The 27,697-nt window shown below is 35.9% G+C and overlaps 7 protein-coding genes across 10 annotated transcripts; 5 read left to right on the top strand and 2 right to left on the bottom strand.

Moving 5' to 3' along the window:
- Positions 1-141: 141 nt before the first annotated feature.
- LOC105956020 (vesicle transport protein GOT1) lies at positions 142-3,044 on the bottom strand. 3 transcript variants are annotated; one of them, XM_088817391.1, is made up of 8 exons: positions 2,942-3,044; positions 2,638-2,709; positions 2,151-2,245; positions 1,683-1,774; positions 1,518-1,598; positions 1,341-1,438; positions 1,166-1,247; positions 142-504 (listed from the first exon to the last, which is right to left on the bottom strand). In XM_088817391.1, exons 3-8 carry the CDS (start codon positions 2,179-2,181, stop codon positions 466-468), a joined length of 423 nt encoding a protein of 140 aa, XP_088673517.1. In that variant the 5' UTR covers positions 2,182-2,245; positions 2,638-2,709; positions 2,942-3,044; the 3' UTR covers positions 142-465. The 3 variants fall into 3 exon arrangements, with proteins under 3 accessions (XP_088673517.1, XP_012835290.1, XP_088673518.1); XM_012979836.2 differs by lacking the exon at positions 2,942-3,044 and having other exon boundaries at positions 2,638-2,760; XM_088817392.1 differs by lacking the exons at positions 2,638-2,709; positions 2,942-3,044 and adding an exon at positions 2,525-2,570.
- Positions 3,045-3,047: 3 nt separating this feature from the next.
- LOC105956014 (HXXXD-type acyl-transferase family protein) lies at positions 3,048-4,619 on the top strand. Its single transcript, XM_012979831.2, has 2 exons — positions 3,048-3,856; positions 3,932-4,619. The coding sequence occupies exons 1-2, from the start codon at positions 3,048-3,050 to the stop codon at positions 4,464-4,466; spliced, it is 1,344 nt and encodes a 447-aa protein (XP_012835285.2). The 3' UTR covers positions 4,467-4,619.
- Positions 4,620-4,670: 51 nt separating this feature from the next.
- LOC105956015 (Lipase/lipooxygenase, PLAT/LH2 family protein) lies at positions 4,671-6,630 on the top strand. The gene is made up of 3 exons (XM_012979832.2): positions 4,671-4,872; positions 5,217-5,597; positions 5,827-6,630. Exons 1-3 carry the CDS (start codon positions 4,719-4,721, stop codon positions 6,504-6,506), a joined length of 1,215 nt encoding a protein of 404 aa, XP_012835286.2. The 5' UTR covers positions 4,671-4,718; the 3' UTR covers positions 6,507-6,630.
- Positions 6,631-6,785: 155 nt separating this feature from the next.
- LOC105956013 (cyclin-T1-3) lies at positions 6,786-10,703 on the bottom strand. 2 transcript variants are annotated; one of them, XM_012979830.2, is made up of 7 exons: positions 10,543-10,703; positions 9,105-9,394; positions 8,756-8,837; positions 8,411-8,545; positions 8,141-8,316; positions 7,906-8,057; positions 6,786-7,767 (listed from the first exon to the last, which is right to left on the bottom strand). In XM_012979830.2, exons 2-7 carry the CDS (start codon positions 9,317-9,319, stop codon positions 7,052-7,054), a joined length of 1,476 nt encoding a protein of 491 aa, XP_012835284.2. In that variant the 5' UTR covers positions 9,320-9,394; positions 10,543-10,703; the 3' UTR covers positions 6,786-7,051. The 2 variants fall into 2 exon arrangements, with proteins under 2 accessions (XP_012835284.2, XP_088673515.1); XM_088817389.1 differs by having other exon boundaries at positions 9,100-9,394; positions 10,543-10,657.
- A 2,825-nt stretch (positions 10,704-13,528) lies between these two features.
- Positions 13,529-15,181, top strand: LOC105955917 (phytoene synthase 2, chloroplastic). Its single transcript, XM_012979723.2, has 6 exons — positions 13,529-13,874; positions 13,965-14,015; positions 14,119-14,291; positions 14,377-14,612; positions 14,711-14,903; positions 15,017-15,181. The coding sequence occupies exons 1-6, from the start codon at positions 13,529-13,531 to the stop codon at positions 15,179-15,181; spliced, it is 1,164 nt and encodes a 387-aa protein (XP_012835177.2).
- Positions 15,182-20,722: 5,541 nt separating this feature from the next.
- On the top strand, positions 20,723-22,417 carry LOC105966799 (phytoene synthase 2, chloroplastic-like). Its single transcript, XM_088817692.1, has 6 exons — positions 20,723-21,079; positions 21,181-21,231; positions 21,339-21,511; positions 21,599-21,834; positions 21,908-22,100; positions 22,214-22,417. The coding sequence occupies exons 1-6, from the start codon at positions 20,734-20,736 to the stop codon at positions 22,376-22,378; spliced, it is 1,164 nt and encodes a 387-aa protein (XP_088673818.1). The 5' UTR covers positions 20,723-20,733; the 3' UTR covers positions 22,379-22,417.
- Positions 22,418-24,601: 2,184 nt separating this feature from the next.
- Positions 24,602-27,697, top strand: LOC105969900 (Galactose oxidase/kelch repeat superfamily protein). Its single transcript, XM_012994674.2, has 2 exons — positions 24,602-25,438; positions 26,189-27,697. The coding sequence occupies exons 1-2, from the start codon at positions 25,376-25,378 to the stop codon at positions 27,437-27,439; spliced, it is 1,314 nt and encodes a 437-aa protein (XP_012850128.2). The 5' UTR covers positions 24,602-25,375; the 3' UTR covers positions 27,440-27,697.

Raw genomic sequence — 27,697 nt, 5'->3', positions numbered from 1 at the left:
GCACTAAACATCCAAAGTTACACGAGCACACTTGCATAATTAAAAGTGGGAAATGCAAGGAGTCGATTCTGCTATACCTTTGAAAAGAGTCTCATACCAGTTAAATGTTGTTCTAGACGACAAACAAAGTATTCATTCATATTAAGAAACGGGAAATCAAAGGGTAATTGGAGCGTTAAACTCGTAAAAGTATTCATTCATATTAAGAAACGGGAAATCAAAGGGTAATTGGAGCGTTAAACTCGTAAATGAGGACCGGTTTAAAATCTCTAACGAATTTTTTTTGACTCTTCTATTTGCCAATGATGAGTAGAGATTGTTCAAAAACTCTACACGTAAGCCTCTATATCACCAACTGAGAAAACCATACTGGAATCAGTTTACATGCCCATTCCTGTCAGATAGTATTTTACAACACCTTCTAGTTGTTCAATGTGCTGCTGCTTGCATTGTCCTATACGAAACTCACACTGGTACTCGTTTTCCACGGTAGCGATCGAAAAACTGCAAACAGCATTAAAACATAAGTTGCCATTTGAACCATTATATATTAAGGACATTTGTATAGTATAATTCAAACAAAGAACATGTGACCTTTTACAAACAAGGGGAGCAGATTTTGGTGAAATTAAGGTGAATTGACTCGATCAGGATATTTTACAAGAAAGCTGGCCTTGTAAAGGAAAGAACAACATAGAATGCAGAAGAACTACCAACACCTCAAAACATCGTTCAACATAATCTATTAGGCTTTGGCAGGGTAAAGCTAGTTGACTGACAAAATAGCAGTAATGAATCAGCCGGAAGGTATGACCATTCGGCATTACAACATGGTGAACCATTGTAATCATAAATGCATCTTGAGAAAAAAATGTAAGAAAAACATTTGGCACATATTAGGCACGATGTATCTTCATATCAAGAGCATTGACGTATGGAGTAATGAAAATAACAAACAATGTATGGGAAACATTGAAAATTTTCTTATCAAAAGTTTCAGAATGCAACTTTCAAATTTTGAACATGATTATTTTAGACATGAACTCATACCAATATAACCAAAACGCCATACCACAGAATTTTGCATCGATACTTGCGTCTAATATCAGAAATCACTAATCAAAACATTCGAAGAAGCATTTGATAGATGACCATACAAACATACCGATCTGATGAAAGGTTGCTGGAACAGCCAACCAATGACAGGAACCTTCTGCAGAAAAACAGCCAGTGTAGGCCAGAAGCCACTGCAAATAAGGAATAAAACGTTAAAAATCGTCCTTAAACAAAGAAGATTGAAAGATGAACCAAATATCCGATATGCATAACCAACAACAAACCTGAAGAGCACAACAAATCCATATGTCTCAACTATCATTCCTATTATTGGCCATCCAATGATAACAAAGAAGAAGCCAATACCAAATGAAACTGTCCCCTGCAAATTGATATGACAATGAACGAAAGTTAAAATAAGTAACGGGAAGCAAATAGTTTTATCATGTTGTAAAATAAACCTTAAAGTTAGAGCGTTTCATAAAGAACTGCATGGTTGACTTGAGTCCAATGGTTACAGTCACCCCTGACACGAAGAGGATCTGTTTTGAGTGTAGCACGGGACAACATTAGATAGGTGAGATGAAAATCATTCAAATTGACAATCGATTTAACAGTATACTTACATTTCCTATTGCAATTAGTCCCTTATCGAACAACATAATGATCCCCAACAGTGAAATGCAGACACCAAATCCCGTCAAACCAAGTCCAATTTCTGTTGGAAAACCCGGGAAGAAATATATTAATTAGAAACCCCACTACGCTACAATGGCTTAAAGCGCTTTTTCTATAGTATAGTACACTTAGAGCATTGGTAAATGAAATGAAGAACCGAAAATGTGAATTGCCAGGAACAATTATATGAAACCATCTATTAAGGTTAAGCTGTTATAAGTTAAGAACTAATCATTTAAAACGCCGAAAGCACTTTCCACACGATCAGTAATATTCACAAAGCAATCCTAATGTTATTACAACGATACAGTTTTTTTCAAAACAAGTCCTGGCACATGACCAGCCAACAAACAAGCAAAATATCGTGTACGATTAACTGAATAAATATCGGCATAGTAAATGGAAACTGAACTTACTTTTTCGCTCGTTCATCTCGAAGGAAACCATTTTTTTCCGATTCAGATTCAGTAGAACACGCTACGATTCGTCAGCCAAAACTCGAACTCAAATCCTACACGCCGGAAATATACATTCATTACACTATCAGAGTAAAATCACGAACAAACACACACACACACACAGCAGAGCGAAAGATAACCAAGGAAGAATCACTCATTTTCACCAAAGTTGAGACGACAAATCACATAATAATAGAATTTTCGGTGGAGAAAAAAACCAATCGGAAGAGATCTACTACAATACCTTCGCTTATACCTAATCAATTTTAAAAATCACATATATACAAAACATACATACATCATACATATATCTCCTGTATATATGTATATACCTGCGAGCTTGCGTACACATTCACAATCTACACACACAACAAGCAATATCTACATATGCACATCTATATATACGTACATATATATACGTATAGGAAGATTGAGGAAATCGAACCTGAAATTGAACGCGAAGGAGCATAGATTTTTGAACAGTTTCAGCTTCGGAGAAAAAGGAAGAAGAACACAACTGAAATTGAAATTGAACTCCGAATTAGGAACAGCTTAAATTGGGCTGATGTTAAATGGGCTTTCGCCTAAAAAGCCCGATTTAATAGCCCTTATACTGAAAGGCCTGGAGATGTTCCATTTATTATTAATCTAATTAATAATTATTAATGTAAAATCGATTAAAAAAGATTAATTATCTATAATTAATAAAAAATAAAAAAGATTAGTAGCTCTTTCATTTTCCCACCTACCACTACGTGACATGTGGTGGTAAAATACGCCACGTCACCTTCTTCCACTTTCCAAAATTATAAAGCGCGTGCGCCACCACTTGCCACCGTCATTCGCCCACCGAGGATGGAGGTAAGTATCCAAGAAACCGCCGTTGTCAGCGCCGTTAAGTCTCCGTTTGATCACGATCACGTCCTCTCTCTCTCCCACGTCGACACGGACCGCAACCTCACCGTCACTCTCCGTTACCTTCGCGTCTACGCCGCCGATAACCCCGATCAAAAAGCAGACCCTTTCCACGTCATCACCGCCGCGCTCTCCGCCGCCCTCGTCCGCTACTACCCATTCGCCGGCACCCTTCTCCGCCGAATCTCCGACGGCCGTTTCGAGCTGCATTGCCACGCCGGCGATGGAGTGCCAGTCGTCAGAGCATCCGTGAACTTCCCTCTGAGCCACGTCAACAACTTCGACGCTGAAGTCGACGAGGAATTCTCCGGTCGGATGCTCCCCGACCCGGATCCGGATGGCAGTTCGATCCGACCCATGACGTTGCAGGTGACGAGATTCAGCTGTGGTGGGTTCGTCCTCGGGGCAGCCGTACACCACGCGATATGCGACGGGCTTGGGGCGACGCTGTTCTTCAACGCCATGGCTGAGCTGGCACGGGGGTCGGGTCAGATGAGTATTGACCCGATTTGGGACCGAACCACTTTGCTCGGGCCGAGAAACCCGCCCCGTTTGGAGTTCCCGATCCAGGAGTTTCTGAGCTTGGATAAGGGTTTCTCCCCTTATAAGGGTTCGGGTAAACGGGTCGTGAAGGAGTGTTTTAATGTGAAAGAGGAGTGGTTGGATCAGCTCAAGAAAATCCTACACCACCAATCCGGGTCAAAATTTACCACTTTTGAAGCATTGGGTGCTTTCATATGGAGGGCTAGGTTAGTAAATTCACATTGAATATATTTATAATTTTAAATTTTGATTATTTAATTTATTAGTTTATATTTTTGCAGGACAAAATCTTGTGAAGTCGTCCCTATACACGAGAAAGTAACATTCGCGTATTCCATCAACATCAGAAAGATAGCCAATCCGCCTCTGCCAGCTGGCTACTGGGGCAACGGCTGCGTGCCCATGTACGTGCACCTCACGGCGGCGGAGGTGGCGGAGCAGCCCATCTGGAAAACAGCCGATTCAATCAAGAAAAGCAAGCACAACGCCACCGCCGAGTACGTGTCCTCGTTCGTCGATTTCCAGGAGTTGCACTACGAGGATGGGATCAGCGGGGGGAGGAGGGTGAGCGGGTTCACCGACTGGCGGCACTTGGGACATTCCACGGTGGACTTCGGGTGGCGCGGCCCAGTCGCGGTGGTGCCGCTGTCGAGGCACCTGCTGGGGAGCGTCGAGCCTTGCTTTTTCTTGCCGGGAAAAGAAACCGAAACGGTCAAGGTTTTGGTGCATTTGGAGGATGACGTCATCTTGTCGTTTAGGCAAGAAATGGATAAGTTGAAAAACCTGCAGGAATATGGATTACCGTCTGCAATATGAAACGACACCGTTTGCTTGTTATTTGTAGTTGACCGGTCAATATTCCAATTTAGAATCAAGATAATTAATTGGGCCTTACTGTATCTATAACTGGGCTATTTGGCCCGATCCATCTTTTACAGTAATTTACGACTCTAGCATTCACAGCAAAAAGCGCTCTTGGGAACAGCGATTTACTCCAAAAAAAAAAAAAAAAGTAATGATATTTTTTATTTTCTGCATCTTCTTCTGGTTCATCAAGTTTTCTCAGAAATGGAGTCGCTTTCTTCAAAAATTTTAGTTTCATCAACCTGTAATAAATTTCCAGGAAAATATTATGTAACAAATCGACGTCGTATCACAGATTTAGGTATCGATTATCAGTATTCTCCACTCGTTGTTCATTCCAAAAGGAACAGTTATCAAGGTACTTTCCTCCGAACCCCTTCTCTTCATTTCATTCACAAGTTTTATTATTTTATTTAATCGAAATCTGAGGATAAATATTTCTGAATTTTTGAATTTCGTTCTCCATGAATTTAGGGTAGCTTGAATATATAGTTGTTGTTTTGATCAATAAGGAATTCAAATTTGGGTGGTTTGAGGATGAAAATTGAATGTCAGCTTAAGCTTAAGTACTCTCATTAATTATCATATTACCTAAATTGTATTAATTTTATTTTCTAGTTCTAGGACCTCAATTTATTTGAACGATCAAAATGGTTATTATCTGATAATTGAAAAATTATATGTATGGTGTGATTCTATTAGATTTTCAAGAATACGCGAAACCCTCACGACTCCTTCGAGCTGGAGAAGTGAAACTCTGCACGGATGCTTCTTTTGAGGAGTTGTTTGCTTCTTCTATGTTTGGCAAAACCGAGTTCTTCTATAAAGTCAAGCTACAAACGAGTAAAATTTACGGGTCAGGTTTCAGTGATGTCAACTCTGGAATTTTACTATGTTTGATTGACGAGAATGGATCCTCGATCTTGCAAAGGTTACCCGCTTCTTCAGTTGGGTCCCATACATGGTTAGAAGAAAAGGTCGTATATGATACTTTGCATTTTCAAAGAGGCTCGGTCGATGAATTTGCTTTCGAGGGACCTGATCTTGGGAGAATTGTAGCTGTTTGGATCAGCGTTGAATCAGGTTAATCTATTTCCTAGAAGAAGATATGTTCTTAGTTTAATTGCATTTATAAATAGCGTTTAAATGTTAGTTTATTTGAATCGGTTTTTATTGAACTTTGCATGCTTTATTCTCTGACAGAGAACTCCAAGAAGCACAATGTCAGTGTTACGGAATGTGATGGTCGAAATTCGTAATAATCGATTTCCATGTTTTATTTTTTGTTTAGAGTTGTTATTTTGAATGGCAGGTCAATGGAGAATAGGTGGCATGAGTTTGACTGTGATTTCTCCAGCAGAAAATAACCAAGAAAGCAAGCAGCTTAGTGCTCTACAGTACAACTTCGAATTGGAGGATATCTTGCTCGGTGAAAAAAGCGAGGCTTCAATGATAGAATTCAGACCTCGTTCCATTACAGCATTTTCCAAAGAGGGTGATCAATCCTTAGACGAAACAAATTCGCTCGGCAGTTACATCACTTCGAACGAAGAAAGCATGAAGGAATACTCGTATCTAAAGTTCTCGTTGCTATTTTACGATGCTTTGCTTATCTTGGCTGGATCCTCCATTTCGTCTTTTTCTGCAGGGGAAAAAGCTCTTTATCCGTTCTTGATAGGTGGATTGTGTGGATTCTTGTATCTATTATTGTTGCAAAGATCGGTTGACGGAATATCCACACCGGAGCTTGTTCCGAGCGAGATAGAAGGAGATTTTGGTCAAAGTCTTGGGAGATTGAAGGGCCCTATTATAAGTCTAGTATTGGGATTTGCATTTGCCATTGCTATACTGAAATATGCATCGGGAGACGATGCAGTTAAGTTGACATCGAAAGATCTTGTATTTGGGATGATGGGATTTCTTATGTGTAAAGTTTCTGTCGTATTGGCTGCATTTAAACCGATGCCGATTAGTTTTGGAGAAGACAAATAGAGTTTATAATTGTTCTTTTTCTGTAAATTTGTCTATATATATTGTATATCAATATGTATTACATTAGTATAAAGGTTGGTACATACTACATACAACGTTAGAAAAGTTAAACATGTTTCTGTGACTCGTATACGTCTTGAGCTGGAAAATTATTTTTATTTAGGAGATGGGCTTGAGCTCGAGAGTTTGTTGACCGGCTCATCAAGCTCATAAGTCCGACTCGACTAATTTAAACGAAACATGTGTTTTTAGTACTTCTACAACAATGACACTCTGATATGGGAGAAAAATAAATAAAATAAATGAATAGAAACAACTGGAGAACAATAATTTCAGTTAGTGAAACTGATCGTTTCTTTTTTGCCTTATATTACTATCTCCTAATAACAAACTCCACAATCATTATACATTGATCCTGAAAAATATAAATATATATATCCCATACTACGGCGGCTTACATTTCTATGATAAATAAAGTTGCAGTAAGCGTTCATCGCGTGGTAAAACGTGCAAACAAAAATGGCCAAGCAATCACCGAAAACATGTCACAAATGATTCTCTTGGATGTGCTTTTTGTGCTCTCTTTCATAGTCATTTTGCTGCTCAGCTTTCCTCTTGCGAATACTTGACCTAGGTGATATATATCCCCTTTCATCATCATCATCAAAAGGCTCAACTTCCCCTTCTTCTTCTTCTCTAATTTCACTCTCGTATTTCATGTGGTTAGATCGGTTTTGTTTCGTTTCAGGCTTAATTTTCTCAGGCAATTCAACATCCTCTAGTTCCCACTCGAGCTCGTCCAAAGGTTCCATTTTCTGAGGTATTTTGTCTCCAGATGCCTTTCTCCGTTCATACGCTGCTTTGAGCTTTTCTCTGTCAATCTTTTGAGGTGACTTCACAACCGTGTCGTCTTTGTGGGACAAATTTCTACCATGATATTTATCCGACAGTGTTTGTCCTTGATGGTGCTCTGTGCTGTTAATTTCACTGTCTCCTATCTCGTAATTTGTTTCAGATGTTGTTTCATAGTCAGTAGTTCGTGTTTGAGTCACTTCACAAGGTCCGTTATGATTGTCAGAATGCTTGGAGGGTATTGTCTTAGAAGGAGCTCCACCACGGGAACAGCTGTCATTAGCCAAATGTTCTTTATTACCACCCTTTGAAGGAGGCCTTTGACTGCCTCCACCACCTTCGGCTTTAGTAGTCTGAGATGGCGGCACTCTATTTTGTTCGTACAATTCCAACATCTGATTACTAACCACTGCAAGAAACACAGCAAATCCAATCAAATTAGATATTTTCAGTCAAACTGCATCATTTTAAAACAGTTATTCGATCGAAAGCCGATGACAGTATATATTTGTCTTAGCTATTACATTAGCAACGGAAAGAAACTGACCCTCCAATTGACGTGGGGTGACATCAAACTCCTGCCACCAAACCCTATCGCCGTCTGATGGGAGCTTCACTTTCAAGAACTTGGCGGCAAGGAAAATAGCACCGGCGGCAATGTGGTGGGGCTTGAATTGCAAACAGAGTGATGTCCTGAGCCTGTAATATGCATGCCTCTTTTCTCGGGTCAAAAATGGCAATGCGCGTGAACTATGAAAACTATGACAAAGCAAGAGACGTACCCATCATTCACAAAATTCCAGGCAACTTGAGCGAGTGCATTCTGGGCAACCTTAAATTTCTTAATTGCCTCGACAAGAGGTTTATATGGATGGAGTACATTAAGGTCAAAAGCAAGAGTTGCAAGCACCATTTTTTCTCCGATCAAGATAAGTTCTTTTTGTTGTTCGTATACCTCCTACAAAAAGGGTAAAACAGCATGAAACAACCCTATTTGTAAACAAAATAGAGTATATATACGTATATATGTACGTATGAATATATCACACCACCTTTTGCTTGATCTTTTGGACAGCTTTTGCATCCTTTTTGTGAATAAGTTCATACGACGTTAGTATGACATTCTTCAAAGGACGGGGAGTCTCTTCAACTTTACCCGCAAGGAACATACATACTGTGGCAATAGTCTGCAACAAGGGTTTCTTTCATGAATCAAGGTGCATGTTAGCCTACACCTAACAACGACATCTAACAGGTAATATCTCGACTGAGATGCTGATGGTTTGAGTATGCTTGTTAAAATGCTATGCAGTTATTCAGAAACAGCAGCCACATAAACCAAAGATTTTATCAGCTTCAGATGAATTAATACATGACAGAATAAATCATCAACTCACCTTCCTATCATTCTTGGCATGAGACTGATAAATGAAGAAACGGTGACAAAATATCATTGCTGTCGCAATCGTCACCTGAGGCCTGCATCGTGAAGCCACCGCATTGTTTTGAGAATACACAAGATATGGAGAAAGATTACATTTGACTTTCGAATTCTACTTTATGTTTTTCTACTACTTTATCATATATAATAAATCAAGAAAAGTTCTGATTTACACCTTCTACAGCTTTAAAAAACGTAGGACGACAATCGAGAATCATCACTCGAAAGAAATTTTAAGAAATCCAGAGCAATTCATTTTGACTAAAATAATAAGGAAACACACACATCAAAGAAAGAAACCTCACACTTGCAGCTTCATCCCCAGATCTTGTAAATGCTTGCAGTATGAGTTCCGCATAGAAGTCTCTTTCTTCAAATCAATGCCATCTTGTCTTGAAGGTGAATTTTCTTCTATTTCCTTCTTAGAAAAATACCAATGCCCACCGTCATCTTCTTGATTGTCTGGAGAAACCTTAATATCTCCATGTGATCCATGATGAGAACGCTCAATGGACAACATACTAGCAATGTGCAACTCTTTTGTCCCACCAAAATTTGATGATGAGTAATGGATGGGATCTCTCAAGTTAACAACCTTCATTCATCAACATTCAGTTCGCAAATCATCAATTAGGAGCCCAAAATAATACAAATAACCGGAAAAAAAAGGGACACTAGAAGAAGAAAACCATGAAATAGAACCATCCGAAACAATATATAATCTTTCATTTAAAAAAAACAAGAATACCAACATTCAAGGAAAAAAAAAGTATTACATGTTAAATACATGAGGCATGTTTTAAAGTGCCCTAAATTTTCCTGAAACAATAAAGCAATCTAAGATGACCAGTTCTTCAATTAATAGATCTAGGGTCCAAACATCTAATCAAAATTTGAATGAATCAAATCTTGAGGTTCGAATATGTACTATTAGTTCAAACCATTTGAAAAAACAGTTGTTATCAGTTTTGTCTTTATCGTAATTTCTTTTAGCTCAACTTTTAATTCTATAGACCTATCACCGTTTATACTCAGAACTTCCTATGACAGGAAACAAATTTCATTGAAGTTCTTTTCCCTTAATAGTCGGATGTTATCCACACAATACAGTCTTTATAAGCGCAAGAGTTATACGAGAACCAGCAAAAGCGTAACATTATATCCCATTATGTCTATTCGTGAACTCAACATTGCTACAAATTGCTAATGAATGACAGATTTGTGAAATATATCATGTGATTAAATGTTATAAATTAGGATAGATTCCACTTAGCCCATCAAATCAACACAATATCAGAGGAAATCTTGATAATTTATTGATCAGACCAGTTTCATACTTCCTTCATATTTCATAACTTCAAAGTTCGACTTTTTCAAAAAGGAAAGAAGAAAAAAAAACCCACAACGTGTTTTACTTGTCAAAACTACAATTGCTCCAAAAGAACACCCATAATCAGATGGTAAGTTCACAAATGCTACGCAACAGTTGACACGGGACTTCTATCAAACACCTGGTGCCTACACTAAAATTCTTTTGAATAAAAGTATTTATTCACAATTTCCGGCTCCAATAACACTGTCAATGAACATAAAAGCCACACCCACATCGAGAACGAGCAACAATCAACTAAATGTGGCTAAAAATCACTTCAAAAAAAAACACGCGAAACACTACAAAAAAAGGGCATGGATTTTTTCAGTAAACAATCTGCATTGCTAATATAGCGTCAAAAAAGAACTTACACTGGAAACCCTTCGACGGTATCTTCTTCAAACACCTCGGGGGCACCATTGTCGACTTGGTTGTGAGCAAATTGCGAGCACCCCTCTCTTAACTCTTTCGCCAATAATGCGAAAGCCAAAAGGAAAAAGGAGTGCAGAAAAAGATACGGGTTCAAATTAAATAATGAATAGTACGTCTGTCGACGTGTCTTAGTTTGTTCAAGGGTAATATTGACATTTCATTATAAAACAATATCACCCGTATTTTGACCCGGATCCAAATCCTACTGTTCTTCGTACACTATTTGTTTGGATAAAGTTGGCCCAATGGCAGTGGCCCATTTTTTTGTTGACCAACCACATTGACAATGACCGGTTTATATCGCACTATTTTACGATTATAAGCTTTTATATACCGTAAAATTTCTATATATTAATAATCTCGATTAAATAATAGTTTTTTCTGATCATTTTACTTTAATTTAAATACAATTAATCTTTTTAAAGAAAATTAAAAAAAAAAAACCCAACAATATTGCATGTTTGCGGTAGTTGATTTATTCTATGGGGTCTTAAGATATAAGTCCCTAGTGAGAAAACTTATTAGAACTAAATGACAAGTTTAACTAAACATTTGCTACACATCCTTTATAAAATTCATTCCAAAAATACCCCTCCACTCACAAATTAGAAATCTGCATTAAGTAAAATAAATTGCATTTATCATCGTATTAGTATACATTTAATATTTTCATTTTTCTATCTAATATTTTTATTTTTATTTTACAGAAAACACTTTTTTTTTTTCTTTCTTCATTTTAACATTTTTACACTATTATAAAACAAAAAAAAATTGTTTTTTTTTTCTAAATAATATTGAAAATTACAAAAACATGTTTTTCATTTTTTTTAATTTAGTTTACAGATTTTAGTTAATAATGTATGGTATACTACGATGTACTATGATATACTAATATACTATGATATACCGGTGTACTATAATATTGAAAACTATAATTTATTTTTTTATTTTTTTCGGTCGTAGTCACCTATAGAAATTCGTAGGAACCCATAGTAATCGTAGCCATCCATAGTCATTTGTACGCAAAATTTGAAAATACTCACTTCCCTTTTGAAACCCTAGCCGTCAGTCACATAACTTACAGTATACCGTAGTTATCTACAACCACAACAACCATAGTGCCGCCTGCGATAGCGATTGTCTTACCTATCTCCATAACCACCCTCCACCCGAAATCGAGACTACCACCACCACCCTAAATTCCCTAATCGCCTCCAGAACCACCCTCCATACCGACCGACTCCATAGTCGCCGCCATTCACGATAGACGCCTCCATCCCACCGCTGCCATAGTCGCCGCTAGGTACACCACCCACCATAGCCGTTTCCATAACCAAGCCCCTCGCCCAGAGATTCCCCTCAACCAGATACACCATACTCGGTGTTGTCACCGCTTATATAACCAACCCACTATATATACCCTTCACCGTCACCTAATAGATCTGTCAAAAATAAGAAAAAAAATAGAGAAAAGAGGAGAGGTTGGCTTGGGGGCGAAAATAAATGTATGAGAGAGAGAGGCGTTGTGGAACCAGAGAGAGAGAGAAGGGGTGGGGTACAGATAGAGAGATGGGGTGGGGTATGGCGGTTGAGAGAAAAAAACAAAAAAAAAAGCAGAGAGAGAAGGGGTGGGGTGGGGTGGGGTGGGCGGCTAGGAGAAAAAAAAGTAGTGGAGAGAGAAAAATGAGAAGCAATCTTTTATTAATTATATGAAAAGGGTATTTTCGGGTTAAATAAAAATTAAAGGATGTGGATCAAATTTTATTTGAAATTAAGGATTTAGTTAAAATGTTGTATTTGAGATTGTCTCCTATATCTAATTAGGTTTGATTTTAGGGGTGTCAAGCATATTACCCCTTATTCTATTATATACCACGACGAAGTTCAGTACTAGATAGTATATTAAATGTATATATGTATTTCTCTTACACACGTTTTATATACACCGACGTATTTACGTATATAATTGTTTGCAAATCTACGATCATATGCTATCTAGTGAACTCTAATATGTATAGCATTCAAGATCGACTCATGGTATAGTTGCATCGTTGCAGATGTCTAGAGTCATGCACTGTGTTTGTTGGACCGAATTAATCCCAAAATCAAAATCCGACCGGTCGGATAATTTGTCACTTTGGGAGGGCCTTAAAAACTAAAATAAAGTTTTATTTTTATAAAATAATCTTTTTTACTACCCAATTTTATTTATTTTTTAGAAAATAAATTAATAATAATATTAATTATTAGGGTAAATTACAAAAACTCCCCTGAGGTATGGTCAAATTACAAAAATCCCCCTCTTGTTTGGATAATTACATATACCCCCCTCAACTATGATTTTTTCTTACACCTCCACCCTTATTGTGCCAAATTCAATATAATCATCTAGATTCCGTGTAATGTGCTCTAGTTTGTATTCGTTTTGTTTAAAAATACAGTTTCCGATGCACTACAAACTGATATACACAAGCTAAAAATCACATATTATGACCATGTTACTTCATAATGTAGAGTTTGAATGGTATAAAACGGGTACAAAAGTGATAATATTTCATATAATCTCGAAAATTCCACTAAATTTGAAGAGCTGAGGGGGTGGTTGTAATTATCCAAACAAGAGGGGTGTTTTTGTAATTTGACCATACCTCAGGGGGGTGTTTGTAATTTACCCTAATTATTATTATTTGATGGTTTCAAGAAAAAAAGGTATCAAAGGCGGCCAAGATCCTTAGTACCAGTGGCATAAGCAGACAATTTCGGAAGCAATGTTAAAAAGTGCTATAGACAAATTAGCATCTTCATTGTTACATACTTAGAATCGTACTTCGGCAATCTTAAAACACATAATAAATAACTATAAAAACAGAGGTCCCCTGATACAATTCCATTGAATAATATTTAACAAACATTTGTTAAAAAAAAATGAATGCAGCATTTTCTTGTGCAGCTAACACTTGCATCAAAGCAAGAAACAGTACATTCTTGTCAAAGAAGAAGCAACGAAGAACAAGTCCGAGAGCCGAAGTAACCGTAGCTATTACGAATAAAACGAAAGAGACTACTTCTCCGACACAACTATCGCTTCATGGGATTTCTTGCACTGATTTGTTCGTACACGAGATAGTCCAACGACAACAGTCGCATAAGATCGGCTCGTCGGATTTGGATATCCGTACGACGAGGCCTAATTTCCATCCTATGTTTCTTGACGAAGCGTACGAAAGATGCAGGGATATTTGTGCTGAATATGCAAAGACATTCTACTTAGGTTATTATTAATATTCCAATTTTATTTTATTTTTACTAATTATTAGCAGAAGTTGCTGTTTTTTCGTTAAAATTCGAACATGATTTGCAGGAACACTGCTAATGACTGAGGAAAGACAAAAAGCAATATGGGCTATTTATGGTATAAATTAATTCTTGAATGTTTTGTAATTTGCCTATGTTTAAGTACACTTGGATAATGTTTTATTTGTTTATTTATTTTTGTTTGTTTCGATTCGACGCAGTGTGGTGCAGGAGGACAGATGAACTAGTTGACGGTCCAAACGCGGCCCACCACAGCTCGTCCGTTCTAGAAAGATGGGACGAGAGATTAGATGATATCTTCAACGGCCGCCCTTACGACATGCTTGATGCTGCACTTACTGATACTGTCCACAACTTCCCTTTAGACATTAAGGTTTATTTTTTTCGTTTTTCCTCAAGTTTTCGATTTTTTAGTACTTATGTAGTAATTTGGTTTTTTTTTTTTAATTTTATTTTAGCCATTCAAGGACATGATAGAAGGGATGAGAATGGACACGAGAAAGAACCGATACGCAAACTTCGAAGAGCTTTATTTGTACTGCTATTATGTGGCTGGAACTGTTGGCCTAATGAGTGTTCCTGTAATGGGAATCGCACCCGAATCGTCGGTTTCAGCTCAAACAATATACGATTCAGCGCTTTATCTAGGAATCGGAAATCAATTGACGAACATTCTAAGAGATGTTGGTGAAGAGTAAGTTTTTTATTCTGTTCTTATAAATCAAGATTTTGATTTTTTTTAGTACATATATATATCCTATGAATGAATATATTTTGTTTGAATGTAAACAGTGCATCAAGAGGGAGAGTTTACCTTCCGCAAGACGAACTGACGAAATTCGGGCTGTGCGATAAAGACGTGTTCTCAAGAAAAGTGAGTAATGATTGGAGAGAATTTATGAAAGAGCAGATTAGAAGAGCAAGGTTCTATTTTGATCTAGCCGAACAAGGGGCGACTCAGCTTCACAAAGCTAGCCGTTGGCCGGTAAATTAAACGCATATGCCTTCCAATATAATCATTCAATCCAAATGAAGCCTAAAACGAGAATTGGATTAAGAAATATTTAAACTGATGTTTCTTATGATTGAGTTTTGCAGGTTTGGTCATCGTTGATGCTGTACAGAATGATCCTGGATTCGATCGAAAGCAACGACTATGATAACTTGACAAAGAGGGCGTACGTTGGAAGAGCCAAGAAATTCATGGCGTTGCCCGTTGCATACACTAGATCCCTATCAAATCCGACTGTATTTTTTCCGTAGCAATCTTGTTTGAGGCCTCGTTTGATTGTCAAGATAAGATTAACCAAGATAAAATTAAATAATCTATTAAACTCAAATGTACTGTTTGACCTTGGAAGATCCAATAAAAAACATTAAAAGGCAAGATAAGGGATGATATATAACATAATCATGACTAATCTCTCCAACCAAACGAGGTCTTAATATATATAACTTAGATAATGAAAGTAGTGCATGCATAAAACAAAAATGAATAACAACCTAGCTATAACTCAAAACCCCCCTAGTAATGTTTATTTACGAAAAAATCCCTTCGTTTTTTCATCATTGCATCTATCCCCTGTAATTTGTAGGTTTCTCATACTAATACATGTTTATAAGGGGTGAAAATAAGAAATTAACAAACTGCAGGGGGTTGCATGTAATTTCTAAAAAAGAAGGGGTTTTTTATAATTACACTTTAACTCAGGTGGAGATTGTAATTTACCCTTTAGTTCATGATTATTTGATCAGCTAATTTAGTGGGCTTTTTTTTAGGGCCTTTTAATAAATACAAAAAAACATTTACAAATGATGAAAGATCGCATACATACATTACAGTACATATATACAATGTTCGGGAAATAGGAGCCCAATGTTTTTTTTTTTTAATTATTAATTGCATTTATAATTATATAATTATTTATTAAGTGGTGGTGGATTAGTTGCCTAAACATTTGTTAATCGGTCAATTCGTGAACCAACATCATCTGTTCTAGAACGGCTTGCTTTTACCGCCGTTTAATTTATTCCTGAATTATTATTATATCATAAAATTGATCCATCACGTTGAAATCGGTTATTGAGATACTGCACTAAATTCACGAAACCCGAAAATCCGAAATCCGAAGCATCGGGTGCAAATATTCTTTGATTTAATTTGAAACTGATTTAGGTAAATGTTAATTTTGTAATCAAAGGGAGTTGTGACAATGGCGTCATCTCTTAAATCAGCTTGAAACCAACTACACTAATTTGTTCAATTATATTATTTCCTATTCAATACGTCCTTGCTATACATATTATATGTAAATTTATAAAATAAATATATATATGACCAAGATCAGCCACTTATTTCCACGACTCTATATAGTCTATACTATTAATTATTACAACTCACCCAAAAAAAAAATTAAAAAAAAGAAAAAAATGAAAACATAAAACACACACAGGCTCACACACTCAACGTAAGAAAAAAACACATATGGAGTTGTTGAACTAGATACTGCCAAACACACACACATACGTATACGTGTGTGTGTGTGTGTGTGTTATAGAAAGAGTGAAGGTAGAGTAATTATAATGAGAATTAGTGGGAATGAATATATATGATTTGGGTGGAGAAAAAAAGCAGCTCTTTGACCTTCCAAAAGCAGCCAAAAGTTTAAGTGCGTTTTCTTGGTTTATTTCTCTGCCAACTATATTAATATTAATTGCTTTTCTTTTTTTTTTTTTGCGAGTTTTATTATTAAATATTTTTCTAATTATTTTCCATACTACATAGTACATAGTTAATTAATAGTTGAATATAATTTCCACTTGTTCTATTTCACTTGATGTTGAAGATATAATATTTTAAGTTATAATTTATGTGGCCGGCGTGACCAATTAGTTGATGTATAAAAATTGGTCCCATGACCCATCCTTGACATGCAACATTTTATTTTTAAAATTCCAAATTATATTTTTACTATTTTATTAAATATTTGATAAAAAAAAAATAGTGGGGTTTTCTGAAGGCAATAAATTGAAATAAATGCAATTAATTAGGGCTATTTTCTGCAAATATTTTATTATAATTACTCCAATTGGAGATAAAACTGTAAATGCTCAACAGAAAAAAATAAAATAATATTAAAAATGAAATATATAGTAGGTGATAATGTGATGGTGGATTTAGGTAGAAACATTGAAGGAGGTGGTGGAGGGATAGTCTCTTTCATATTTATTATTTTGCCTTTGCAATCTGGTTTTTATTTATTTTATTACATTATAAATTCTTTTTATGTTAATTAATTTTTTACTTATTTGTAAGCAATCAAGATAATAATATCCATATACCTGAAATTAATGTCTCTTTTTTTAGATTATTTATTTAATTATTTCTTGTTTAGCATAAAAGAAAAAGAAAAAAAGAAAAAGAAAAAGAAAAAAAAAAACTCATTGCCACCTCCCTTTTAATCTCACACACACACACACACACAGAGCGGGTTGACCCGTTAATTAAATGCAGAGATTGGAAAATCTGAACAGCTTTCTTGTCTGCAGCTGCACTTGACATTAAATTTTCATTTCTCCCTCAGATTATTACATTGCAGCACAATATCTTAGGTGATAACATAATGTAATTTATTTATTTTTAATTTTTTTATAAGTAGGAATTAAATTAAATCTGCAAAAGTAAACCCATGTTTGTTGACACTAAAGACAATGGGTCCAGCTGTAATCTTCAGCTTAGCTTAGCATTTTAAGTATACTCGGTCAGAGAAGAAACAAAAACAACCCACAGTCTTTTTTCTGTATGTATATGTCAGTTACAAGTGTGTTTGTGTGTGTGTGTGTATTTTTGGTGTAGAGAGAGAAAGAGACGAGATAGATAGAGTCTAGAGAGAGAGAGAGATGCCCTTCACGTTTTGAAGTATAGCAAACAGTCCTAACTCCCAAAACCCAAATTTTTGCTGTTGGTTTTCTTGTTTGCATTTGCAGATGTGAAAAAAGGGGACCCCTACAAAAAAAAGCTTCTTTCTTGGGGCTTGTGGGATTTTTCTTTTTCTTTCTCCTTTTTTTTTTTCTGTGAAGATTTCTGGGTTTTTTTTCTCATCGAATGCTGAGTTTATTCAGATTTCAAGATTTGATTTTTTTGAGTTCTTGATCTGAGTTTTTTCTCTCTCTTGAAGAAAAAAAGGTGGGTTTTTTTTTTTTTTTTTTTTTTTTTTTTTTTTTTTATATGTATATGAGACTTGAGTTTTGATATATATATATGGAGCAAACGGTAGAGAGGTCACCAAATGTACAAAGGGGTTACCGAGTTCAAGCACCACTGGTGAGTCAAACTTGATCCTTTGACCTTTTTTATGTTAGCAATTCTTTGAATTCATGTGTTTTTCATGATTCCCATATGAAATTCTTGGTAATGTGCTTTATCTGTACTGCTGGATTTCTTTGTATTCTGAGGATTATGTGTTGTGGGTTTTTCGTTTTTGAATTTCGATTTTGCTGATCTTTGAAGATACACATATGAATTGAGAATGCCAAGAACTAAGCAATAGATTTATGTGAATAGATTGGAAAAGGGGGCCGGTCGAAAGTTAATTCGAGTAATTTCGATTGAGGAAGTGGGAAATGAACCTAGTAGATGGGGATCTCCCTTGTGTGAATTTTGCTATTAAAACATTGAAGGGGTTAATTTCGTGAGCAAGATTCGTTTACTAAATCCAGTGTGTATTAGGGAACTCATTTTTGCTATCCGATTTAACTCCCATCGTATTAAGGAACTCGTAGTATGCTGCTAAAAGTATTGTATTGTAGCCGAGCCTTTGAGATATATGGCTATGCTAAATCTGAAGATAATAAACCGAAGACAAAATATACTAGAAATGCTCAAGAACGAAAAGTATACAGCAATTCTCCCCTCTTTAAATATAATTTATGTCGACTATTGTAAATTCAGCTTATTTTCTGCATTCAAATTCTAGTACTTTTATGCGTGTTATGCATCTAACTCGAAGGTCAAGTCTTGGTATATAATTCGCATCAGCTTACCTTATTACTCGTATTTCCACCATTTTTGCAGGTCGATTCTGTGTCATGTTACTGCAAGGTAGACTCTGGTCTGAAAACAGTGGTCGGTAATGAATGACAGATTTGTGAAATATATCATGTGATTAAATGTTATAAATTAGGATAGATTCCACTTAGCCCATAAAATCAACACAATATCAGAGGAAATATTTATAATTTATTGATCAGACCAGTTTCATACTCCCTTCATATTTCATAACTTCAAAGTTCGACTTTTTCAAAAAGGAAAGAAGAAAAAAAAACCCACAACGTGTTTTACTTGTCAAAACTACAATTGCTCCAAAAGAACACCCATAATCAGATGGTAAGTTCACAAATACTACGCAACAGTTGACACGGGACTTCTATCAAACACCTGGTGCCTACACTAAAATTCTTTTGTATAAAAGTATTTATTCACAATTTCCGGCTCCAATAACACTGTCAATGAACATAAAAGCCACACCCACATCGAGAACGAGCAACAATCAACTAAATGTGGCTAAAAATCACTTCAAAAAAAAACACGCGAAACACTACAAAAAAAGGGCATGGATTTTTTCAGTAAACAATCTGCATTGCTAATATAGCGTCAAAAAAGAACTTACACTGGAAACCCTTCGACGGTATCTTCTTCAAACACCTCGGGGGCACCATTGTCGACTTGGTTGTGAGCAAATTGCGAGCACCCCTCTCTTAACTCTTTCGCCAATAATGCGAAAGCCAAAAGGAAAAAGGAGTGCAGAAAAAGATACGGGTTCAAATTAAATAATGAATAGTACGTCTGTCTACGTGTCTTAGTTTGTTCAAGGGTAATATTGACATTTCAATATCAAACAATATCACCCGTATTTTGACCCGGATCCAAATCCTACTGTTCTTCGTACACTATTTGTTTGGATAAAATTGGCCCAATGGCAGTGGCCCATTTTTTTGTTGACCAACCACATTGACAATGACCGGTTTATATCGCACTATTTTACGATTATAAGTTTTTATATACTGTAAAATCTCTATATATTAATAATCTCGATTAAATAATAGTTTTTTCTGATCATTTTACTTTAATTTAAATACAATTAATATTTTTAAAGAAAATAAAAAAAAACCAACAATATTGCATGTTTGCGGTAGTTGATTTATTCTATTATATACCCGTCAAAGTTCAACACTAGATAGTATTTAAAATGTGTATACGTATTACTCTTACATGCACACGTTTTATACACACCGACGTATTTACGTATATGATTGTTTGCAAATCTACGATCATATGCTATCTAGTGAACTTTAATATGTATAGGCTATAGCATTCAAGATCGACTCATAGTATAGTTGCACTGCGTTTGTTGGACCGAATTAATCCCAAAATCAAAATCCAACCGGTCGGATAATTTGTCACATTGGGAGGGCCTTAAAAATAAAATAAGGTTTTATTTTTATAAAATAATATTTTTTACTTAAACCCAATTTTTTTTAAAATAAATTAATAATAATAATTATAATTATTATTATAATTTGAAGATTTCAAGAAAGAAAGGTATCGAAGGCGGCCAAGATCCTTATTTCCAGTGGCATAAGCAGACAATTTCGGAAGCAATGTTAAAAATTGCTATAGACAAATTAGCATCTTTGTTCTTACATACTTAGAATCGTGCTTCTGCAATCTTAAAACACATAATAAATAACTATAAAAACAGAGGTCCCCTGATAAAATTCCATTGAATAATATTTAATAAACATTTATTACAAAAATGAATGCAGCATTTTCTTGTGCAGCTAACACTTGCATCAAAGCAAGAAACAGTACATTCTTGTCAAAGAAGAAGCAACGAAGAACAAGTCCGAGAGCTGAAGTAACCGTAGCTATTACGAATAAAACGAAAGAGACTACTTCTCCGACACAACTATCGCTTCATGGGATTTCTTGCACTGATTTGTTCGTGCACGAAATAGTCCAACGACAACAGTCGCAGAAGATCGGCTCGTCGGATTTGGATATTCGTACAACGAGGCCTAATTTCCATCCTATGTTTCTTAACGAAGCGTACGAAAGATGCAGGGATATTTGTGCTGAGTATGCAAAGACATTCTACTTAGGTTATTATTATTAATATTAATCTTCCAATTTTTCATATTATTTTTTTCTAATTATTAGCAGAAGTTGATATTTTTTAGTTAAAATTCGAACATGATTGCAGGAACACTGTTGATGACTGAGGAAAGACAGAAAGCAATATGGGCTATTTATGGTATAACTTAATTCTTGAATGTTTCGTAATTTGCCTATGTTAAAGTACACTTGGATAATGTTTTATTTATTTATTTATGTATTTTTGTTTGTTTCGATTCGATGCAGTGTGGTGCAGGAGGACAGATGAACTAGTTGACGGTCCAAACGCGGCCCACCACAGCTCGTCCGTTCTAGAAAGATGGGACGAGAGATTAGACGATATCTTCAATGGCCGCCCTTACGACATGCTCGACGCTGCACTTACTGATACTGTCCACAACTTTCCTTTAGACATTAAGGTTTATTTTTTCGTTTTTCCCCAAGTTTTCGATTTTTTAGTACGTATGTAGTAATTTGGTTTTTTTTCTTTTTTTTAATTATTATAGCCATTCAAGGACATGATAGAAGGGATGAGAATGGATACGAGAAAGAACCGATACGCAAACTTCGAAGAGCTTTATTTGTACTGCTACTATGTGGCTGGAACTGTAGGCCTAATGAGTGTTCCTGTAATGGGAATCGCACCAGAATCGTCAGTTTCAGCTCAAACGATATACGATTCAGCGCTTTATCTAGGAATCGGGAATCAATTGACGAACATTCTAAGAGATGTTGGTGAAGAGTAAGTCTTTTGAATTTTTTAGGACATATATATATATCCTATGAATGAATATGTTTTGTTTGAATATAAACAGTGCATCAAGAGGGAGAGTTTACCTTCCGCAAGACGAACTGACGAAATTCGGGCTGTGCGATAAATACGTGTTCTCAAGAAAAGTAAGTAATGATTGGAGAGAATTTATGAAAGAGCAGATTAGAAGAGCAAGGTTCTATTTTGATCTCGCCGAACAAGGGGCGACTCAGCTTCACAAAGCTAGCCGTTGGCCGGTAAATTAAACGCATATGCCTTCCAATATAATCATTCAATCCAAATGAAGCCTAAAACGAGAATTGGATTAAGAAATATTTAAACTGATGTTTCTTATGATTGAGTTTTGCAGGTTTGGTCATCGTTGATTCTGTACAGAATGATCCTGGATTCGATCGAAAGCAACGACTACGATAACTTGACGAAGAGGGCGTACGTTGGAAGAACCAAGAAACTCATGGCATTGCCCGTTGCGTACACTAGATCCCTATCAAATCCCACTGTAGTTTTTCCGTAGCAATCTTGTTTAAGGCCTCGTTTGATTGCCAAAGATAAGATTAGCCAAGATAAAATTAAATAATCTATTGAAACTCAATTGTATTATTTGATCTTGGAAGATCCAATAAAAATACATTAAATGGCAAGATAAGGCATGATAACATAATCATGACTAATCTCTCCAACCAAACGAGGTCTTAATATATATAACTTAGATAATGAAAGTAGTGCATGCATAAAACAAAAATGAATAACAACCTAGCTATAACTCAAAACCCCCCTAGTAATGTTTATTTACGAAAAAATCCCTTCGTTTTTTCATCATTGCATCTATCCCCTGTAATTTGTAGGTTTCTCATACTAATACATGTTTATAAGGGGTGAAAATAAGAAATTAACAAACTGCAGGGGGTTGCATGTAATTTCTAAAAAAGAAGGGGTTTTTTATAATTACACTTTAACTCAGGTGGAGATTGTAATTTACCCTTTAGTTCATGATTATTTGATCAGCTAATTTAGTGGGCTTTTTTTTAGGGCCTTTTAATAAATACAAAAAAACATTTACAAATGATGAAAGATCGCATACATACATTACAGTACATATATACAATGTTCGGGAAATAGGAGCCCAATGTTTTTTTTTTTTAATTATTAATTGCATTTATAATTATATAATTATTTATTAAGTGGTGGTGGATTAGTTGCCTAAACATTTGTTAATCGGTCAATTCGTGAACCAACATCATCTGTTCTAGAACGGCTTGCTTTTACCGCCGTTTAATTTATTCCTGAATTATTATTATATCATAAAATTGATCCATCACGTTGAAATCGGTTATTGAGATACTGCACTAAATTCACGAAACCCGAAAATCCGAAATCCGAAGCATCGGGTGCAAATATTCTTTGATTTAATTTGAAACTGATTTAGGTAAATGTTAATTTTGTAATCAAAGGGAGTTGTGACAATGGCGTCATCTCTTAAATCAGCTTGAAACCAACTACACTAATTTGTTCAATTATATTATTTCCTATTCAATACGTCCTTGCTATACATATTATATGTAAATTTATAAAATAAATATATATATGACCAAGATCAGCCACTTATTTCCACGACTCTATATAGTCTATACTATTAATTATTACAACTCACCCAAAAAAAAAATTAAAAAAAAGAAAAAAATGAAAACATAAAACACACACAGGCTCACACACTCAACGTAAGAAAAAAACACATATGGAGTTGTTGAACTAGATACTGCCAAACACACACACATACGTATACGTGTGTGTGTGTGTGTGTGTTATAGAAAGAGTGAAGGTAGAGTAATTATAATGAGAATTAGTGGGAATGAATATATATGATTTGGGTGGAGAAAAAAAGCAGCTCTTTGACCTTCCAAAAGCAGCCAAAAGTTTAAGTGCGTTTTCTTGGTTTATTTCTCTGCCAACTATATTAATATTAATTGCTTTTCTTTTTTTTTTTTTGCGAGTTTTATTATTAAATATTTTTCTAATTATTTTCCATACTACATAGTACATAGTTAATTAATAGTTGAATATAATTTCCACTTGTTCTATTTCACTTGATGTTGAAGATATAATATTTTAAGTTATAATTTATGTGGCCGGCGTGACCAATTAGTTGATGTATAAAAATTGGTCCCATGACCCATCCTTGACATGCAACATTTTATTTTTAAAATTCCAAATTATATTTTTACTATTTTATTAAATATTTGATAAAAAAAAAATAGTGGGGTTTTCTGAAGGCAATAAATTGAAATAAATGCAATTAATTAGGGCTATTTTCTGCAAATATTTTATTATAATTACTCCAATTGGAGATAAAACTGTAAATGCTCAACAGAAAAAAATAAAATAATATTAAAAATGAAATATATAGTAGGTGATAATGTGATGGTGGATTTAGGTAGAAACATTGAAGGAGGTGGTGGAGGGATAGTCTCTTTCATATTTATTATTTTGCCTTTGCAATCTGGTTTTTATTTATTTTATTACATTATAAATTCTTTTTATGTTAATTAATTTTTTACTTATTTGTAAGCAATCAAGATAATAATATCCATATACCTGAAATTAATGTCTCTTTTTTTAGATTATTTATTTAATTATTTCTTGTTTAGCATAAAAGAAAAAGAAAAAAAGAAAAAGAAAAAGAAAAAAAAAAACTCATTGCCACCTCCCTTTTAATCTCACACACACACACACACACAGAGCGGGTTGACCCGTTAATTAAATGCAGAGATTGGAAAATCTGAACAGCTTTCTTGTCTGCAGCTGCACTTGACATTAAATTTTCATTTCTCCCTCAGATTATTACATTGCAGCACAATATCTTAGGTGATAACATAATGTAATTTATTTATTTTTAATTTTTTTATAAGTAGGAATTAAATTAAATCTGCAAAAGTAAACCCATGTTTGTTGACACTAAAGACAATGGGTCCAGCTGTAATCTTCAGCTTAGCTTAGCATTTTAAGTATACTCGGTCAGAGAAGAAACAAAAACAACCCACAGTCTTTTTTCTGTATGTATATGTCAGTTACAAGTGTGTTTGTGTGTGTGTGTGTATTTTTGGTGTAGAGAGAGAAAGAGACGAGATAGATAGAGTCTAGAGAGAGAGAGAGATGCCCTTCACGTTTTGAAGTATAGCAAACAGTCCTAACTCCCAAAACCCAAATTTTTGCTGTTGGTTTTCTTGTTTGCATTTGCAGATGTGAAAAAAGGGGACCCCTACAAAAAAAAGCTTCTTTCTTGGGGCTTGTGGGATTTTTCTTTTTCTTTCTCCTTTTTTTTTTTCTGTGAAGATTTCTGGGTTTTTTTTCTCATCGAATGCTGAGTTTATTCAGATTTCAAGATTTGATTTTTTTGAGTTCTTGATCTGAGTTTTTTCTCTCTCTTGAAGAAAAAAAGGTGGGTTTTTTTTTTTTTTTTTTTTTTTTTTTTTTTTTTTATATGTATATGAGACTTGAGTTTTGATATATATATATGGAGCAAACGGTAGAGAGGTCACCAAATGTACAAAGGGGTTACCGAGTTCAAGCACCACTGGTGAGTCAAACTTGATCCTTTGACCTTTTTTATGTTAGCAATTCTTTGAATTCATGTGTTTTTCATGATTCCCATATGAAATTCTTGGTAATGTGCTTTATCTGTACTGCTGGATTTCTTTGTATTCTGAGGATTATGTGTTGTGGGTTTTTCGTTTTTGAATTTCGATTTTGCTGATCTTTGAAGATACACATATGAATTGAGAATGCCAAGAACTAAGCAATAGATTTATGTGAATAGATTGGAAAAGGGGGCCGGTCGAAAGTTAATTCGAGTAATTTCGATTGAGGAAGTGGGAAATGAACCTAGTAGATGGGGATCTCCCTTGTGTGAATTTTGCTATTAAAACATTGAAGGGGTTAATTTCGTGAGCAAGATTCGTTTACTAAATCCAGTGTGTATTAGGGAACTCATTTTTGCTATCCGATTTAACTCCCATCGTATTAAGGAACTCGTAGTATGCTGCTAAAAGTATTGTATTGTAGCCGAGCCTTTGAGATATATGGCTATGCTAAATCTGAAGATAATAAACCGAAGACAAAATATACTAGAAATGCTCAAGAACGAAAAGTATACAGCAATTCTCCCCTCTTTAAATATAATTTATGTCGACTATTGTAAATTCAGCTTATTTTCTGCATTCAAATTCTAGTACTTTTATGCGTGTTATGCATCTAACTCGAAGGTCAAGTCTTGGTATATAATTCGCATCAGCTTACCTTATTACTCGTATTTCCACCATTTTTGCAGGTCGATTCTGTGTCATGTTACTGCAAGGTAGACTCTGGTCTGAAAACAGTGGTCGGTGCAAGAAAATTCGTACCAGGTTCCAAAATCTGCATCCAACCAGACATCAACCCTAGAGCACACCGTTCCAAAAACTCCCGCCGCGAGCGAACAAGGATCCAGCCCCCGCTCCTCCCAGGCCTCCCCGATGACCTGGCGATCGCCTGCCTCATCCGGGTCCCACGCGTCGACCACAACAAGCTCCGCCTCGTCAGCAAACGCTGGTTCAAGCTCCTCGCTGGGAACTTCTTCTACTCCCTCCGCAAATCCCTCGGCATGGCCGAAGAATGGGTCTATGTGGTCAAACGAGACAAAGACAATCGAATCTCATGGCACGCGTTCGACCCCACTTATCAGCTCTGGCAGCCGCTGCCACCTGTCCCCGTCGACTACAGCTCAGCCCTCGGATTCGGCTGTGCTGTCCTCAGCGGCTGCCACCTGTACCTTTTCGGGGGCAAAGACCCCCTTAAAGGGTCGATGAGACGAGTGATCTTTTACAGCGCCCGAACGAACAAATGGCACAGGGCCCCAGATATGCTTCGTAAAAGACACTTCTTTGGCTCGTGCGTGATAAACAACTGTCTCTACGTAGCTGGTGGAGAATGTGAAGGCATACAGAGAACTCTTCGCTCGGCCGAAGTTTACGATCCGAATAGAAACCGGTGGAGTTTTATAGCTGATATGAGCACAGCTATGGTCCCGTTTATCGGAGTTGTTTATGACGGGAAGTGGTTCTTGAAAGGGCTCGGTGCACATAGGGAGGTTTTGAGCGAAGCTTATACACCGGAGAGTAATTTGTGGAGTCCGATTAACGATGGGATGGTTTCTGGATGGAGAAATCCGAGTATTTCTATGAACGGAAAGCTCTACGCGTTGGATTGTAGGGACGGGTGTAAATTGCGAGTTTATGACGAAAAAACGGATTCTTGGAGTAGGTTCATTGATAGTAAGATTCATCTCGGAAATTCGCGGGCTCTGGAGGCGGCTGCGCTTGTGCCGATTAACGGGAAGCTCTGTATTATTCGGAATAATATGAGTATTAGTATGGTGGATGTTTCGGGCACGGATAAACGGGCGGAGGGCAGTTCGGGAATTTGGGAAAATATTGCAATCAAGGGGCATTTTAGGAATTTGTTCACGAATTTGTGGTCGAGTATTGCGGGGAGAAGCGGGTTGAAGAGTCACATTGTGCACTGTCAGGTACTTCAAGCATGAAATAGAAGTCGAAAATAATAATAATAAGGTTGTTATGAATTTAGGAAATAGGACTTTTGAGGAAAGACCATATATTATTTACATTGATGAAAAAGAGATAGCAGATTATGACTTTTCGAACTTGCTGTACATTCTTTTGTTGTATTTTCGTCTTTAGGTTGTCTGTTTTCTCCGATCGTGTTTCTTTTTTTGTGAATATCGGTACTCGTTCCGACATATTTTGCGCGTAGACGAAAAAGACTAATTTCTTGCTTTTAA

The sequence above is a fragment of the Erythranthe guttata genome, chromosome 4 (assembly GCF_056151865.1).
Source record: "Erythranthe guttata isolate IM_541 chromosome 4, IM_541, whole genome shotgun sequence".
NCBI lineage: Eukaryota > Viridiplantae > Streptophyta > Magnoliopsida > Lamiales > Phrymaceae > Erythranthe > Erythranthe guttata.
This window is presented reverse-complemented; position numbering and strand designations above follow the sequence as displayed.

Coding starts and splice junctions, on each gene's coding strand:
- LOC105956020 (XM_088817391.1), bottom strand. CDS start 2,181: ATGGTTTCCTTCGAGATGAACGAGCGAAAAA. Junction 1,775..2,150: donor CGAGATGAACGAGCGAAAAA/GTAAGTTCAGTT, acceptor GTTTTCCAACAG/AAATTGGACTTGGTTTGACG. Junction 1,248..1,340: donor GGATTTGTTGTGCTCTTCAG/GTTTGTTGTTGG, acceptor CCTTATTTGCAG/TGGCTTCTGGCCTACACTGG.
- LOC105956014 (XM_012979831.2), top strand. CDS start 3,048: ATGGAGGTAAGTATCCAAGAAACCGCCGTTGTCAGCGCCGTTAAGTCT. Junction 3,857..3,931: donor GCTTTCATATGGAGGGCTAG/GTTAGTAAATTC, acceptor ATATTTTTGCAG/GACAAAATCTTGTGAAGTCG.
- LOC105956015 (XM_012979832.2), top strand. CDS start 4,719: ATGGAGTCGCTTTCTTCAAAAATTTTAGTTTCATCAACCTGTAATAAA. Junction 4,873..5,216: donor CAAAAGGAACAGTTATCAAG/GTACTTTCCTCC, acceptor TGATTCTATTAG/ATTTTCAAGAATACGCGAAA. Junction 5,598..5,826: donor TTGGATCAGCGTTGAATCAG/GTTAATCTATTT, acceptor TTTGAATGGCAG/GTCAATGGAGAATAGGTGGC.
- LOC105956013 (XM_012979830.2), bottom strand. CDS start 9,319: ATGTTGTCCATTGAGCGTTCTCATCATGGATCACATGGAGATATTAAG. Junction 8,838..9,104: donor CTGGGGATGAAGCTGCAAGT/GTGAGGTTTCTT, acceptor TTCACGATGCAG/GCCTCAGGTGACGATTGCGA. Junction 8,058..8,140: donor TGGAATTTTGTGAATGATGG/GTACGTCTCTTG, acceptor TGCATATTACAG/GCTCAGGACATCACTCTGTT.
- LOC105955917 (XM_012979723.2), top strand. CDS start 13,529: ATGAATGCAGCATTTTCTTGTGCAGCTAACACTTGCATCAAAGCAAGA. Junction 14,016..14,118: donor AGCAATATGGGCTATTTATG/GTATAAATTAAT, acceptor GATTCGACGCAG/TGTGGTGCAGGAGGACAGAT. Junction 14,292..14,376: donor ACTTCCCTTTAGACATTAAG/GTTTATTTTTTT, acceptor ATTTTATTTTAG/CCATTCAAGGACATGATAGA.
- LOC105966799 (XM_088817692.1), top strand. CDS start 20,734: ATGAATGCAGCATTTTCTTGTGCAGCTAACACTTGCATCAAAGCAAGA. Junction 21,232..21,338: donor AGCAATATGGGCTATTTATG/GTATAACTTAAT, acceptor GATTCGATGCAG/TGTGGTGCAGGAGGACAGAT. Junction 22,101..22,213: donor ACAAAGCTAGCCGTTGGCCG/GTAAATTAAACG, acceptor TGAGTTTTGCAG/GTTTGGTCATCGTTGATTCT.
- LOC105969900 (XM_012994674.2), top strand. CDS start 25,376: ATGGAGCAAACGGTAGAGAGGTCACCAAATGTACAAAGGGGTTACCGA. Junction 25,439..26,188: donor ACCGAGTTCAAGCACCACTG/GTGAGTCAAACT, acceptor CCATTTTTGCAG/GTCGATTCTGTGTCATGTTA.